This window comes from Ambystoma mexicanum, chromosome 5p, assembly GCF_040938575.1.
Source record: "Ambystoma mexicanum isolate Mex_15411 chromosome 5p, UKY_AmexF1_1, whole genome shotgun sequence".
Taxonomy (NCBI): domain Eukaryota; kingdom Metazoa; phylum Chordata; class Amphibia; order Caudata; family Ambystomatidae; genus Ambystoma; species Ambystoma mexicanum.
In genome coordinates, this window is record NC_090930.1 from 501,426,370 (window position 1) to 501,442,671 (window position 16,302).

General features: G+C 49.1%; 1 protein-coding gene across 2 annotated transcripts in view; it reads right to left on the bottom strand.

Moving 5' to 3' along the window:
- Positions 1–16,302, bottom strand: part of BRWD3 (bromodomain and WD repeat domain containing 3) — a 1,632,068-nt gene that overhangs the window by 748,382 nt on the left and 867,384 nt on the right. For both annotated transcript variants that reach the window (XM_069612911.1, XM_069612910.1), the window contains exon 26: positions 9,920–10,044. In XM_069612911.1, coding sequence (XP_069469012.1) covers positions 9,920–10,044 — 125 coding nt within the window. The remainder of the gene's footprint in view (positions 1–9,919; positions 10,045–16,302) is intronic.

A 16,302-nucleotide genomic window follows, 5' to 3' on the forward strand; every position in this document is an offset into this window, starting at 1 on the left:
ATGGAGATGTTTAACTTGTGGAAGATGTTCCAGGGAGGCAGGCCAGGGGCAATGGGAATGTTTACTGTGGAAGGGAAAACAGAGGAAAAGGGGAGCAAGGAAACGAAGGAATGTAAAGAAGTGAAGGAAGAGCGAGAGGGCGGGGGCTGGGCAAGCAGCAATACACCATGCACAGAGATGGACAAGGAGGAAGGAGGATCGGTTACAGTATCAGAAGTGAAGATGGAGAAGGAAGGGGCAGAGGATATGCCTCAGGCGAAAGTAGTAAAGAAGGAGGAAGGAGGACTGTACCCAGTAACGGAATGAAGAGAAGCCGCCAGACCACAATTAACAGCTGCCGAGGGGTATTCAAACCCCGCGTACAGCCCTCCACCATATGCCCCTACAGATAGCTACCAGAAGGGGGCGGCGGCGGGCACGTTAGCGTTAAACCCAACACAGGCAAACACGGGGGGAGGGAGGAGAAGTGGAGAGCACGCGGTAAGCGTAGTACCAGATGAGTGGATAGCAGCACAGGTACTACTAAATCTTCGAGGTACACTAACAGGGGAAGAAGAGGAAGCGGTGAGGAGCGCGAAAGAGGAGGACATGGAAAACACACAGACAAGGACTGAGGTGAGTGACATAGGGGAAGACCGACTGTCACAGGTAGAGGAAGAAATGTTGGAGAAACGGTTGGCTGAACTGAGAGAAGTACGAAGCGAGTTGATCAGACAGTGTGATGGCTCGAAGTCGGAGGAAGGGGCCGTGAGGAAGGAGGAGGTGGACTCCGAGGTGGAGACATGGTGGGGTGCCGACTGCGGCTCGCACGCTTCCCATTTCGAACCAGAGCCGGCTGCGGGTGACTGCACAGGTGATTGCGCACAGAGGAGGGAGGCGATTGGGATCAAGAGTGCGGCTGTGGTCAGGACCCAGGCGAACAAGGAGGGAGACGGCCAGAGCCTGGCCTGTGCGCTGCGACAAGAGAGACACCCGGGTTTAGTGATGTCGGCATGCAGCCCCTGTGAGGAATGTGACCAGCGGCTCCGCACGCGGCAGAGAAAGGAATGTCTGGGTGCTATCAAGACGACACGCCGACACATAACCACGGCTCGGGGAAGGGCAGAGAACCCATATGAATTGCCACAAGAAAGACAATTAAAAGTCAAGTGTAACACTCAACAAAACAAGGAACAACAAAGCCCCAATACACACCAGAATCCTTACCTCATGGCACACGGGTGGAGTGCATCATGGCGAACGGCCTCAAGGAAGGAAGGGGGCGGGGCTTGGGGGGGTTTATCAAGGCATAGCTGGGTAAAGGACTCTGATTGGCCCAGAAGTGACCAGCTCCTATACAAACCAGAGAGAGATGTAGGACTAATGGTGAATTTTCCACTTCTTTGCAGAACCAACTGGAAAGCGAAGCAGAAGGAGCCTCTTACCGTTGGGCTTACGAGGACTAAGCCCAGATTTAGTCTATATTCCAGAAGGAAGCTTTCAAGGACTGCATCCCAGGCACTAAGAAGGAGTACTTGGAAGCCTGACTGAAAAGATTAATTTCTTTATTATTTTTTTTTCTTTAACCTGCTATATTTTGAAGCTGTTCAAAAGTCAATAAAGACTAGAATTTTGGTTATATCAGCTGCCTTGTCGGAGTGATCCCTTACAGACAGATCGAGCAAGAAACACAGGGAAGAAAGAAGGAAAGAAAAGAGAGTAAGGACGAGCAGGAGAAGATGAGGGAGGGACTGGAGGAGAAAAAGAAGGAAGCAGAAAGAATGAAAGCGATAGCAGAAAGGGTGTCACGTATGGAACAACGCGAAATGAAAAGGAAGGAGGAAAAGGACAAGGAAATGGAGATGTGGAAAAAGAAAATATTGTCTGAAAGCACCAGAAAGTATGAAGAAGGTAGTAATAGAGAGCATATTGAAAAGAGGGGGGGCAAAATGGGGGAGAAGGGAAGACGACGAGAGGATAATGGCAAAGGTGAACACTGAAGTAATGGAAGAATTATGAAAAAAGAGAGGTGGTGAAGTACTGGGGAAGAAGGAAGAGGGGAAAGTAGATAGGAGCATGGAGCACAGAGTAAGAACTTACACTCGCCAAGACTCAGAGGTGCCTAAAATATCAACACAGGGGACAACTATTAAAAGAGGTGAGCACAAGGAAGCGAATTTAATAGATTTAAAGATGGTTACAGTGGGGGGAAAACGCACGGACTGGGGATTGTCTTTTCTTGATGGGTTCTGCAGCGAGGAGGAAGAATGCTTGGGAAGAAGTGGAGGAGATGGCAATAGGGAGAGCCTAGACAAAGTGTACATCACGCGTGTGAACTGCGAGTCACCTTGGGCATGCGGGAAAAGACAAGCGAAGAGCAGGTAAGAGAGGTAGCAGGGAAAACACCACAACCAGGAACACCAACATCACGCCAACCTCGCCCACCGACACCACGCCCACAGACACCCACCCCTGCGCATACTCCATATGTTGACAGACTTCGAGATCTCCCTGGATGCAGACAGGAAGAACAGGCGAGCACGCCCGCAGTCAAAAAACGAGGACAACATAAGAGGAAGAAAGGATGACGGAGACGACAGATCGAAAAACTGTAACCTTGATATAATAACAGGATCACATGACACAGAGGAAGAAGATGAATACACTGATTTAACCTCACGAGCATTAGGGGAAATGAGGGGGCACAACTTAATGCCACTTCTGGAGACAGGAGGGGCCAGACTACAATATGTCCCCTGGAAGCATGCCGATAAGGAGAACATAAAATGCAGACTCCCATCTCTAAGTGGAGGAGCAGGGAAATGGATATATGAGATGGAGAAACACACTGCAGGACAAAAACTAGCAGTGGGGGATGTGAAAGGGCTCCTAATATCAACACTGGGGGATGCTGCAGATGACATCTGGAAAAGGGCAGGCTTCCCAGGGGTCACAATAACAGATACGTCACATGATGGGGCGCCATTTGGCAATTGCAGGCACGCGCTGTGGCAGGCTTTGAGGGTCCAGTACCCAGACACGTCAGACATAGGAGCGATTACCTCACACAAAATGCGTGAGAATGAGGATCCTGTTGATTACATCCAGGAGATTCAGGAGAAGTGGCGCTTGGAAACTCGGGAGCCGTGGGATAAAACACTAGCAATCCTTTACCATATATTGATACAAGGTCTCCCTGAACCAGTACAAAGACAGTTGAAGAAAATAGTGGGGATGGAAGTTAAGGGGTGGCCAGAAATACAGTTAACTATAGTACACCACTGCAGAATGTGGCAGAACAAGAAGAAACAAAAGGAGGAGGATAGGAAGGCAGAGGAGGCAAAACTAGTACAGAAGAAGTTATCCAAATATGCCATGGAAGGAGCACTATTGACAACTCCCGTAGTAGCAACATCAGCACCTACTCAGGTCATAGTTGCGCAAGACACGACACAACAACATGTAGCACAAATACAGCAGCCAGCACAAATAATAACACAACAGATGCCCCCGCCCCCACTATACACAGCACAAGCACATGCAGGATATATGCCAATGGGAAATGGATACTGTAACAACTATAGGGGGACGGGCTATGGCCAGCATGCACAACAACAAGGGGGAGGATTCCGGGGCTACTTCTCAAACGGGCAGCAAGGGTACCAGGACAACACGAGGAGCTTCCCATGGCAGACCAGAAAACCACCAATATGTTGGATTTGTGGGATGGTGGGACACATGTCACGCACATGTAGGATGAGGCCCACCACACCTGCCTGGGGGGTACCGGGACAACAAGGGCATATGGGGGAGCAACAAGTTTACCAACAACAAGGAACACAACCGTGCCCCCCACAACAACAAGCGTCAATGCAACAACCACAGCAACAGGTGCAACAGTACACAGCACCACAACAACAGGTACAGATATACCCATCGCCACAGCAACACAACAACATCAAGTACAACCGGCACAGTAGCTCACGCAGATACAGGACAATGCAGTATCAATAACTGGTACACCACCACAGCAAACACAACTGGGGAAGGTGACAATATTGGGGCACAACCCTTACACAGGGAGCGGTCAGTCACTATATCCACAAAAGGACAGCCCACAGATGTCTTTGATGTGCCCCATCCTGTCGGTAACGCCTAATAGTGCGGTGGAACCACGCATACATGTAGCGGTAGGTGACAAAAAATGTTCCTTCCTTGTTGGGACCGGGGCAACTAAGTTCTGCATAAGGGAGGGTCAATTTAAAATGTCAGGCGAGGCCATGCACATTCAAGGATTCTCTGGGGCTCGAGGGTTGGTTCCCATTACTGATCACATCTCTTTATCTATAGGAGACCATGACATATCTCTTCCGCTTCTGCACTCGAAGCAGTCACAAGTTAACATACTTGGGAGGGATATAATGAGAAGGTTGAATATGACAATCTCCTTCACGGAGAAAGGCATAATCTGCTCTACACCAGGAATAAACATGCTCACAGCACGACAAATACTGCAAGCTTACTGTGGCCAAACAGTGGCCCGGGCTGAGCCTGTAGATGGAGCGGTATTCCAATATGGCACAGACATGGCAATTGCATGGATGCCTGGAATTGAGGGCAAGAGTTGGAGGAGGCCAGCAGCATACTTGTTCAGACCAGAGACACCAGCAAATGAAACTGAAGGGAAAATTATTTTGGTGAGCATCGAGATCATTATCGCAACTGCAGACTACATAGCAGTTCATGCCCAAGACAGGGAGGGGAGGGCCTGGAGAGCAGTAATAGCACTGGCTGAGGGGTGCAGGCTCACACAGGTATCTGATGAGGAGCTCTTCTCAGACGATAAAGGAGAGGGAGAGGGAGAGATGGTGTTTATGATGAGCATTGACGTTTGGTTGAAAGTGACATACAAACAAATGGCACTAAAAATGGCAATGGCACTAGAGGCACCTGCCTCTACACCAGTACCATTTTATGAGGAAGACTTGGCAGCACTAGCAGCATCTCTGTGGACCACTGGTCCATATGACGTTGGCTGCATCAAGAGCATTGGTGGAGTGAAAATAAAACTGAAAAAGGGAGCAATACTACCCAGGGTGAAACCATACCCACTATCAAAAGAGGCAGATGAGGGCATATATGAAACAATAACAGCCCTGATAAACAGTGGCATATTAGTACCATCAGAGTCACCTTGAAACACGGCTGTGTACCCAGTTCGTAAGGCGAATGGGGGGTCTTGGCGTTTCATCCAGGGCCTTAGGCCTTTGAATTACATTGTAGAGGCAGAGTACCCTATAGCAGCCAACCCAGCCACCAAACTATGTGGGATACCAGCAGAGGCATCACAGTTTACTGTGATTGACCTCAAGAATGCATTTTTCTCGATACCTCTGCACCCTGACTCACAGGACCTGACAAGCTTCACGGACAGAAACACAAAGTGGAAACACACAAGGTTACCCCAAGGGTACTGCGAGTCACCATCCATCTTCAACAGAGTGATACAAATGGATTTGGGAAACATTGAGATGGAGAGCACAGTGCTGCAATACGTTGATGACATCATCATTTGCAGCACCACTGAAGAAAGGTGTACAAAGGACTCAGTAAAGATGCTCACAATGTGTAACGCTCACCTGGTATCCACTGGGACGTCACTCAGCCCGTTCTGACCTCTTACGACCTTGAACCCTTCCCTGGAGACTGGGCCTGAAACACAGGATTGGTAGAGTTTAACTCCCCATTGTCTCTGAGTGCTTGAACCCCTTCTTCCCCGGGGTCCAACCCTTCCCTTTGATCCACAGCTCACCTTGTTTTCTTGGAAAGTGTGCTCTCCGTCCTGCTTTCAGTGCAGGGGCGCGTTGATTGATGCGGGCTCGTTGCTGCCTAGTTATTTCACTGCCAAGAGTCCGACAGGTAAGTATAATGAGTCTTTTGCACAGTTCTCTAACTTCGTTCCTTTCCTTCCTTAGATGATGGCCAGCGTCCGGAGATGGCGACGTGCTGCTGAGATGAGTAGCGCTGAAGGTGAGTGAGAGCGCGATGCGCGATGCGACCCTTTCGTATTGTATTGAACTGAGTTATTTTTCTGTGTCTTTTAGGTGGCGCGACGTTTTCAGCGTGGATGCCGGTTTTGAAGAAGAAATGCAGTGAGTACGTGTGGTATGCGGCACCTCTAGATGTTTTCACGCTAACCTGGAGTGTCTTTTCCCTCTTGCAGATGGATGAAAAGTTCCGGAGACAGAGTTCCCCCAGAGCGGCTGGGATTCCAGTAAGTGTTTGAAGCTCGTACAGTCTTCAAAAATAAGTGAAGATTTGCTGAATGCTTACTAATGACTTTTTTCTGTTCTTTTCCCTTAGGAAGCGGCGTGCCGGGATGGGAATGACACTGCCGAAGATGCCCGCAGAACAGATGGAGCGATGAATGATGGGCAGAAGCGCTGCAAGGTAAGGCTGTTCCCAACAGTGTTCTTGTTCTTGCAGGAGCTGAGCGCAGAAGAAAGATGTAGGCCTACTGGAGACTGATCCGAACACGGCGAGTGTCACGCTGCAGGTGCAAAAAACACAAAGCATGTTTCTCAGCCTGGGCGTCGCTTAAATAGTCTCTGGGTATCCCAGGTGTCTCTGGGCTGAACCTCACCCAAAAGACTAGACTGCACATGCAGTTCTGGGAACCGAAATATGTGGGGGCATCCATCTTTGCCCCATCAATGCACTACAAGTCAAATCCCCAATGTTATCCTATGGGAGTGAGTGAGTCTAGTGCCACAAGCGCCAAGTCTGACTCCAAGTGGGTCTTTGGAGGGATGGAGAGGCCCTTGAGGGCCATGTAGGTGATGGTGGCCTGGCACCAGCCTGACATCTTGGAGGGCTGGGGACATGAGGGGCAGGAATCATGACACTGGCCTTGCTTCCTGAGTAATTGTACCTTGGCTCCAAGTTCTCTTTTTTCCATGTAAAACCCTAAGATCAAGTTTATGGGAATGGGGGTGAGTAATAGAACCATTAGTAAACTTCATTATTGGAACCAGGCTCTTTAACAAGTTTTGAAGCAGCGACACAAAACCAGAAGGTGCCATCTCAAGAAACTTTCTTCATCATAATGTCTATTCATTTTAGGATTTAATTTTGTAGATATAGATGGTCTCCATATTATGGCATGATTTCTTGCCTTCATTTCCAAACATATATTTTTAGTCTTTCTAATGTCACTTATAGGGTTTATGGTCGATGTCAAAACAACCTGGCAATGATCACTACCTTCTTGGGAGGGTGACCTTAAAATCTCTGCACCTAAGAAAAAGGTTGTGAGAGAGAAATATATAGTCTAAAGTTGACTTTGCAACAGAACTTCGCCATGTGCATTGTGCCGGTATATCGCCTGTTTGATTCCCATACCCCACTCATCAAGAGTGCTTCTAATAATGTTCCCTCTGTCCCTTGGAGCCACAGAAGCCTTTTTTCCCAATTTTATGTCATAATGAGGTTCATCAAGACACTCACTGTTGAGATCTCCCACAGTATAACCCCCAAACCCATCTGCAGGAAATATTTCTCCAAAATATCTGAAATGCTCTTCAGGAAGTGCCCCTGGGTAATCATTGCTGGATTGAAATAGACATTTAAAAGAATACATTCTCTAGATGAACTCCTGTTTGAAATCACACTAAGTTTAATACCCCAAATATTACCACAACTTATATCTAAATTTGTCATAGAATTTAGCTGTGCTTGTTCTTGCGCCTATGACTATTTTTTGATTGTTTAAGGGACTTGGTCATCCAGACGTGGACCCCTTTCTCACTGTGCTCAGAGAAGCAAAGCGCCACCTCACTGATGAGGCCCAACAAGGCTGAAACACGTGTCTGGGGTTGCTGTTGGTACTCTTGTCCAGTAGAGCATTGCCATAGCATTTCGGTGCGGGATTGCCCATGTGGGCAGGAGAAAGACTGATATGCAAATGAATATTTCCCTTCTGTGAAAGGTACAGTGAGCGAAGGTGTGGCAGCGGACGCTCGAGTGGGTACCTTCTCAAAGAACAGGTCATTTAGTCATTTCTGTTCTCGCAGAGGAGCACCTATGACTATTTTCTGATGGTTTTGCTTCCAGAGGTAGTTGTGGATCCCAGACCCTTGCTTTCATCTGTCCCGGTCTTCCCCGGGTAGGTGGCGGCTTTCTACCCCGATTCCCTTGGTCCCAGGCTTCCCCTCTGTAATGGTGGGTCCCAGACCCTGGTTGGCGGCACTCCGCCTTGCTTCCCTTGCTCCCAGGTTTCCCCAGGGTGAACTTTGGGTCCCAGACCATTGCCGGCAGCACTCCACCCTACTTCTCTTCCTACCAGGCTTCCCCCTGGGTAATGGTGGGACCCAGACCCTTGGTGGCAGTGCACCGCCCGAAGGGACCCCACCACTGCAAGTAGCATGCATCCCTGGTCAGCAGCTTCCTTGCAATTCCACTGGCGAGGGACTGACTCTCCATGAGTCTGCCTCTTGCAATGAACCCAGGGCCCCAGCTTGCCTTCTGGGCTGGGTGGCTGTTCAGTCTTTCCTGGAGCTCCCAAGTAGGTAAGGACCCCTCCTGTTGGTCCTTCAAGGATACTCCTGCTTTCTGTTTCAGAGCCTCCCCTCCAGCATCAGCAGCATGTCCTACTGGCTCCCGACTCCTCCAGGGAGTGGCTGACACTTCTTGGTTTCCTTCCTCTATTTCTACAGGGAGGGAACCAATAGGAAACTGGCAACCACTATAATGCATAGAGTGGTTCCTGGAGGTAAACTATAATGCTTAGAGTGGTTCCTGGGCAGGGGGTCGTTAACTCTCCTAAGAGGGCTCCCTACTTTGGAATAGCATCCCCCTGCGCCTTGAGCAGGATCTTATCAAATTTTGGAAGCTCCTTATGGCCTTCCTCTTTTCCTCCTCCTTCCCTTCTTTCTCATCTGCTAATCCCAGAGTTGCTGAATCAGTGTCCTGGGCTCTTATGCATCCTCAGGGCCCTGACCTCCCACACCAATTCTGCCCAGCTCCTGTCTATCCACAGCACTTGCATCTGCACACCCTCCGCTCTGGACGTTCACACTTACACCTCCTGCGGCCCCAGTCCGTGTAGCACTCAACATTCCTAGCACTTCATCTGTGGCTTAACCATGAGCTCAAACTCCGCAGCACTTGCCCCCTCTTCCCTCTTCCTTGCTGGACTTGCACTTCCGGAATACTCACAAGGCATAGTAGGTTTGTCCTTCTCCCTCTTTTCCCCCACTGCTCTTAAATATTGTGTTGTAATGTATTTCCCACCCTTGTTCCCTCCTTGCCCTGTAGGTGCTTTCAAACAGTATGTTCTTATTTTTTAAGCACCTAGCAAGAAAACAATAAATAAATAAACTTAATTACTCTGTATTTCTCCCTCGCGCCAGTACTTACAAGGTAATCTTCATGAGGGCAGGTCATCTACTTCCTTGTGCCAGTACTTTTTAGAGATGAGGAAGAGGAAGGTTGGAGGAAGTGTATTTGAATAGCAGTTGGAGCATTCTTGGTCATAAGCGAAGAGGGAGGGAGGAAGAGGTGGTGAAACTCATGGTGATGCCTTGTCTCATCTGGAGAGTCTACCCCATTTCCATAAGGGTCATCTCCTCTTATGTGATCCTTCCTCATATAGCCGAGCCCAGGGTGATGATCAGATAGCGGCTGCCTCACCCTGGCCACATGAGGGGAGATTTTCCCCGGAAAAGTAGTGACAACATCGCCTGATTCGTCATAACATGCTTAACCGTTTTTGTTCAGTTTTCGTTTTCAGCTCCCTTTCCTAAAGGTGCATATTCCAAAACTATGTGATCTATATGGCGGTGGAGATGTTGGAATTTCAAATATTTTAAGTAAATGCTGATGAACAGATAATCCGGTCAGGAGACAACTGCATATTGTACATTATAAATAAATTACTTACTTAACAGAAAACGCTCCGCCACTCAATTTTCCTGAGATAGGATCTAGAAACGCAAGCTTCAAGCAGCAAAGCGTTGGTGGTCCAACTTCATACTTGATTCCTACAATCTTCATAGATTCTTGTTCCTGATGATCAAAGAAAACAGAATGTATATACACTTTAAATCGTATTCTCATAAAATAAAAGTGCTTAGTAACAAAACATGGTGCTGCCCTGGTGCAAGAAGCTGACTTTTCACCTTAGAAATCAAGAAATCAAGACTACAGATAAATCATAACAAAATTCAACCAATTTGATGATGCCAAAAACTGCAAACTAGGCTGCACGAAATGAGATGTTTGCGAATCGGTAGACAAATCTGCAGGACACCTCCATTACAGCTGCTTAATAGTTTTCATGTCGTGCTCAGTCTTCTAGCCTACCCAAGAGTAGAACCTCAGTGACTGCCCCATTGACATTCTGCCATGCAATCTAAACTCTCGTCCACATCACAATAATTCTCCACTAACCTTTCCAAATGTATGTTTTCTTTAGGTTGAAAATCCAATCCTGTGATCCATTGTGAAGTTTTCCATTTTTTCTGATTGGTTTCTCACCTTTTCACTAACCAAAGCAAACTCTGAGGCCTCACCAGGGAGGCAAACAATATTGATGTGCCCTTGAGAGAGCCTAAATCAAGATACATGTACCCGCTATTGTTCTTTATGTGCACCACTAGGTTGGTGGCAGTCTACAAAATTATAGTTGAGCTACTCGTTCTACTCCGAGCATGGCTCTGCTTTAAAACCCAGAGCAGTGTACTACAGCCAAATCTGGGTGGCTGTGTTTCGGTGAGTGCACAACAAATTGCAATATGCAGTGGGTTTTCCTCACCTAAACTGATTGTTGTCAGGTAGTCAAAGAAACCTGTCCTGCAGGTTTTAATGTCTTACAATGCCATTTCCTGGCTGCGCACTTGTTGCTGGGTCAGAATTTGATCTGCTTGGATAAGATTAATGGGAAAACGAGTCTTAGGCCTTGACTTGGACTACACATCAAACACAGAGCCTGAGAAAAACTGTGAAGTTTCAATGTGGTGACTGCCATTGATTGTGAGGGTGTTGAGATGGATTTTTTCTGAACAGCCCTGAGGGAGGTTTCTGAGAGACTGTTAGGGAGGTTTATAATTGTTATCCTTTACTCCCCTCTCCTAGTGAGACCCCCAGCACTTTTTGTTGGACCTCTGGACCTTATTCTTTAATCCTGAATGAGTTGAGTCTTTTTCCACTTATTCATTCTTTTTTTTTTTTTAATAATTCTGTTTATTACGTTTTAGGAACATAAACAACAAGACAAACATGAATCAAAGGTATACATCAGATCATGGTAGCAAGGCAGTTTTCAAAAGGCAAAAGAAACCCAGTCGGGTCAGGAACCATCAGGCATGTGTGGGATAGGGCAGGTAACCAATGTTAACAACTGTACATGTCTGTTTTCAACGACAGATTTCAGTTAGCGTCCAACCAATTACCCCATATTTTCCCGAATTTGCGGGGGCAACCCCGTGCATTATAAATCCGGCGCTCCACGGCCGCGCATCTGTCCAGCTCATTGCTCCAGTGGTTCACGGATAGAGGGTCGGCAGAGCCCCAGCTAGCCGCGATCAATCTTTTGCTTGCCCCCAATGCCAGTGTCAGAAATATTTTCTCATATTTCGATAGGTCCACTTCACCTCGGATTCCCAGCAGTATCATTTTGGGGTCCCTGGGGATTGTTGTCGCCAGGGTGTCTGCGATCTTGTTGATACAGCTCTCCCAGAAGACCTGTAAGACTCGGCAGTCCCATAACATATGGTAAAATGTGGCGGGTTCTGTTTTGCACCTGAGGCATGTCCCGTCTTCCAGTCCCCCCCATTTGGCCATGTCAGTGCGTGAATAGTATGTGCGGTGGAGGATCCTCAGTTGTATAAGCCTGAGCTTGGAGTCTATGCCTATTTCTCTAGGGGACATCAATGCCTCTACCCAGTCTTCTGGTTCCATTAGACCTATGTCCTTTTCCCATTTTTCCTTGAGCCCATCTAGCTGCGTCGCCCCAAAGGAGTTGAGAGCTTGATAGAGCGTGGAAGTGACCTTGGTGACAATGTGTTGCGAAAGGATGTTGGTCTCAATGGGAGTATAGGGGGGTATAGTTGTCGTATCAGGGAATTGTGTGCGGATGGCGTGGGCCAGTTGCGCATGTCGAAACCGGTCCATGGGAGCAAGGTCGAATCGCTCCTGCATGGTCTCAAAGTCAAGGAGGTGGCCGTCCTGTATCACATGCGCTAGTGTATGTATCCCTTTCACGCACCAGTGGCCGAAGGGGCCCATCTTAACAATTTCCGGGAGGAGTGCGTTGTGCCATAGGGGTTGGGATAGTGTCGGTTTACCTTTCCAGCCTATTAATTTGTGCGCGTCCCGCCAGGCCCGGCTAATGTGGCGTGTCATTTTGGGTAACAACGGAGGTTGGTCGTGGGTGGCGTACAGAATCTGTAGTGGGGTTAGTGGGGTCATGCTTTCTATTTCAAGGCGGATGTGGGGGAGTGTGGGCTCTGCGTGTATCCAGTCGTTTACCACCCCAATCTGGGCTGCAAGGTAATAGGTGCGTATGCATGGCAGACCGATGCCTCCCTCCCACACTGATCGCTGTAGCGTTTCAAGGGCGATCCTGGGTTGTTTCCCTCCCCACAGCAGAGTGCGAAGGCGTCTGTCTATGAGTGCGAAGGTGTCTCGGGGGATGGGAAGGGGGGCATTTTGAAGTACATACAACAGTCTGGGGAGGGTCAACATTTTGAATAGCGCCGCTCTGCCCATTAGTGATAGTGGGAGTGATTGCCAGTGGGAGGTGTCCCTATTGAACCGGTCAATTATTGGTTGTAAGTTGAGTTGCAGGAACCCACCCAGTGTCGGGTCGAGTCTTATGCCCAGGTATTTGAGTTCTCTAATGGAGACGTGATATGGGCAGGATTCAGGGATCGCAGACTCGTTTCCCTTGACCGGGAAGTAAATGGTTTTGGTTTCGTTAACCTTAAGGCCTGCAAAGCGCTGGTATTCACTAAGGATGCGGGAGACAATCGGGCAGGATGTTCGTGGGTTACTGAGGTATATGAGGAGGTCGTCCGCGTATAGGGAAAGTCGGTCCTCCCCCCCCCCCGGCCAGGCAAACCCTGACCAATTAGTGTTATTCCTAAGCTCAATTGCGAGGGGTTCTATGGCCAAGAGAAAAAGCAGCGGGGAGAGGGGGCACCCCTGTCTCGTACCACGACCCAGGGGAAATGATCGGGAATATCTGCCGTTCACCCTTACCGTGGTCTCCGGTTGTGCATACAGGAGTTTAACCCACGATATAAACGTCTGCCCCAAGTTCATCCGAGCCATGATTGCCCACAAGGCCTCCCATTCTACAGAGTCAAATGCTTTTTCAAAGTCCACTGCCAGGAGGGCCAATGGGGCTGGTATTTCCTTAGCTCTGCTCAGCGCCAACTGGACTCTGCGCAGGTTCATGCGGGTGGATTTGTTGGGCATGAATCCGCATTGGTCGGGGTGGACCAGGGCCTCTATAACTTGCAGCAGTCTGTTGGCTAGTATTTTTGCGAGGACCTTGGCTTCGCCGTTGATCAAGGATATTGGGCGATAGGAGGCACATTCCTCCGGGGGTTTCCCGGGCTTATGTATGACTATTATGCATGCCTTCCTAAGGTCCGGGGGGAGTGCCCCCAGCTCTCTGCTGCGTAGAAACATGCGGTGCATGTGGGAGGGCAATGACCCGCCAAGGCATTTCCAGCTTTCTGTAGGGAACCCATTAGGACCCGGGGTCTTCCCAGGTTGGAGCTGTGCGAGCGCCTCTTGCACCTCGGTGACAGTGATTTCGGCATTCAGGAGGTCTGTTTGGCGCTGGGAGAGCTTCGGGATCTCGATCTGGTCAAGGTAACATGCGGGTTCGGAAGACTGTCTCTCGGCCGGTGGAGTGTAGAGTTTCTCATAGTAGGCGGCGAATGCCGCAACAATGTCCGCGTCGTCTGTAAGGAGCGTTCCGTCTGGAGATGTTATTGCCCGCACATGTCCCCTGGCCTGTTCGCGCTTTTCCAACCAGGCCAGTGTCTTATTCGCCTTGTCGCCTCGTTCGTAGATTTGGCTCCGGACTAACTGATGGGCTATTCGTGCATTGTCTAGAGCCAGGTTGCGAAGGGCCTCTTGTGTTGTGATCAGCTCCTCCTTTGCTTCTTGGGTGCCGTGTTTTAGGGTTTGCCGTTCGCACTCCAGGACACGTGCTTCTGCCTCTTTGATCTTTTGGGCTTGTCGTCTTTGGTAGGCCGAAACTTCCGAGATAGCCTCCCCGCGGAGGACAGTCTTATACGCCTCCCAGAGTGAGATCGGGAAGTCCACTGATCCTTCGTTGTTTTCAAAATATTCTGTTTTCTTTTCCAGTTCCTCCGCAATTTCGGGGAGACGTAGGTGATACGTGTTCAGGCGCCAATTACGATCCGGACCACGGCCGGAGTTCTTCATGGACAATAGGAGCGGAGAGTGGTCAGAGATACCTCTTGCGAGGAATTCCGCATCGAGGAGCCTGTGCTGTATATTGCGGGGGATGAAGGCATAATCGATTCTGGAGAATGACTTATGGACGCCTGAGAAGAAGGAGAACCCAGCCTCGTTGTTGTGGAGCGAGCGCCATGCGTCCGTCATACCCAGGGCTTCGGCGAACGTGGCGAGTGGTGTGGGGGTAGGGCAAGTGCCTGACCTCCTGTGAGACCTATCGACTGCAATGTTCATTACTTCATTAAAGTCCCCGCCAATCACCCATACATCGGCCTCATCTTCTAGTAATCGGCTCTGTAGCTCGGAGAGTAATTCTTTCGTTTGTGAGGGAGGTGCGTAAATTGCAGCGAGGCCCCATTTCTCGCCCCAGATATCAGCCAGTATCATGACGTAGCGGCCCCGGGGGTCGGTCTTGACCTTCTTGACCTGCAGGGGGACTCGCTTGTGAACCAGGATCATCGTGCCCCTGGCTCCCGTTGTGAATCCAGCCTGGAAGGCGTGGGAGTAGTTGGATCTTTTGAAGAAGTGTGTGCTCGTACCAAGCAGATGTGTTTCGTTTAAAAGGGCTATATCGGGCGAGTGACGATTAAGGTACTGGAGCACTAGTCTTCGCTTTATGCTGGAGCCGAGGCCGTTGACGTTCCAGGAGAGCACAGTTATCTTGTTGGAGTCCATTCTATCTGCGTGGGGCGCATATCTGGGCATCGAGGATCAGTGGTAGTCTTGTGCGCTCGAGAGATGTATGGCGTTGTGTTTTCGGGGGAGACGACCGGGGGTCGTCTCGGGTTGGTATATCTGCTGCCCGGATGATGATTACACTTATTCATTCTTATGGGCTCTGTGCTTTGGAACTCTTTCCTTTGTATGTTAGAGTCCTATGGAGACTACTTTCATCCATATCTTTTTTAAGGCATATGATTGTACTGTGTCAGCACACAGCTACTTATGGGTGGTGTTGCTGGGGACCCTTAGGGTTCTCCTTTACGATTAATTTCTGTATCCTAGAGTAACTACAGTTCGCAAGGAAGGATATAGAGATACTTAGTATCTCTCCCAAAACTTTATAGTCTGAGAAACTGGCACACACCACCTTCTGTGGAGTGCCAAGAAGATACTTAGTATCCCCCTTTGCTCAGCTCCTGTGACTTTTATGTCACAGACAATTGCCTAGTTATGCGTGGTGGCAGTGGAGGTGTTCTACCAACTATTGTGTGAATTTTCTATCGCAGGCTATGTCCATAGCCCCGGATTATACACAATAGGGTCACCCAAGTATTAACTTGGTGACTCCTTTCTTTTTACGCCATTGCTAGCGTGGATGTTTTGTCAGCTCTTCTTCTACCGTCCTGCGAGGGGGAAGCCTGTGTTTGTGTTTTGCCTTTGGCGGGAACCCTTGAATGTCCCCGCCTAGGCTCTAGGTTGTCTGGCCAGGCAGAAGTGGCGGAGGAGTTTTTCACTCCCCTGCCCTTTGACTGCCTGAGTGCCTGAATGGAACAAGCTCCCACTGGGGGGTCTGGCTGTCCTGGTTGGGCAGCCACTCGCCACTTTTCTGTAAATTGCTGAGATATATTGTAGAGGAGTGTGTGCTGGAACTGTATAAAAGGTGAGGCTCCTGAGGTTAAAGGCAAGTCAACCACTGGAAACTAAAGTAACCGAAGAAGAAAACGAACAGCGACGCCTGTGTTAGGCAGAAACCTGTGCAGTTCCCTTAGGGAACACTGCAAAAGATTTAAGACTACAGGTGTTGGTAGTAAACCCACTTGGTAGCAGTCTGTACCACCCAGATTTACCTGGTAGCTGTGGCTGAGCAGTCAGACTTCCCTCAAG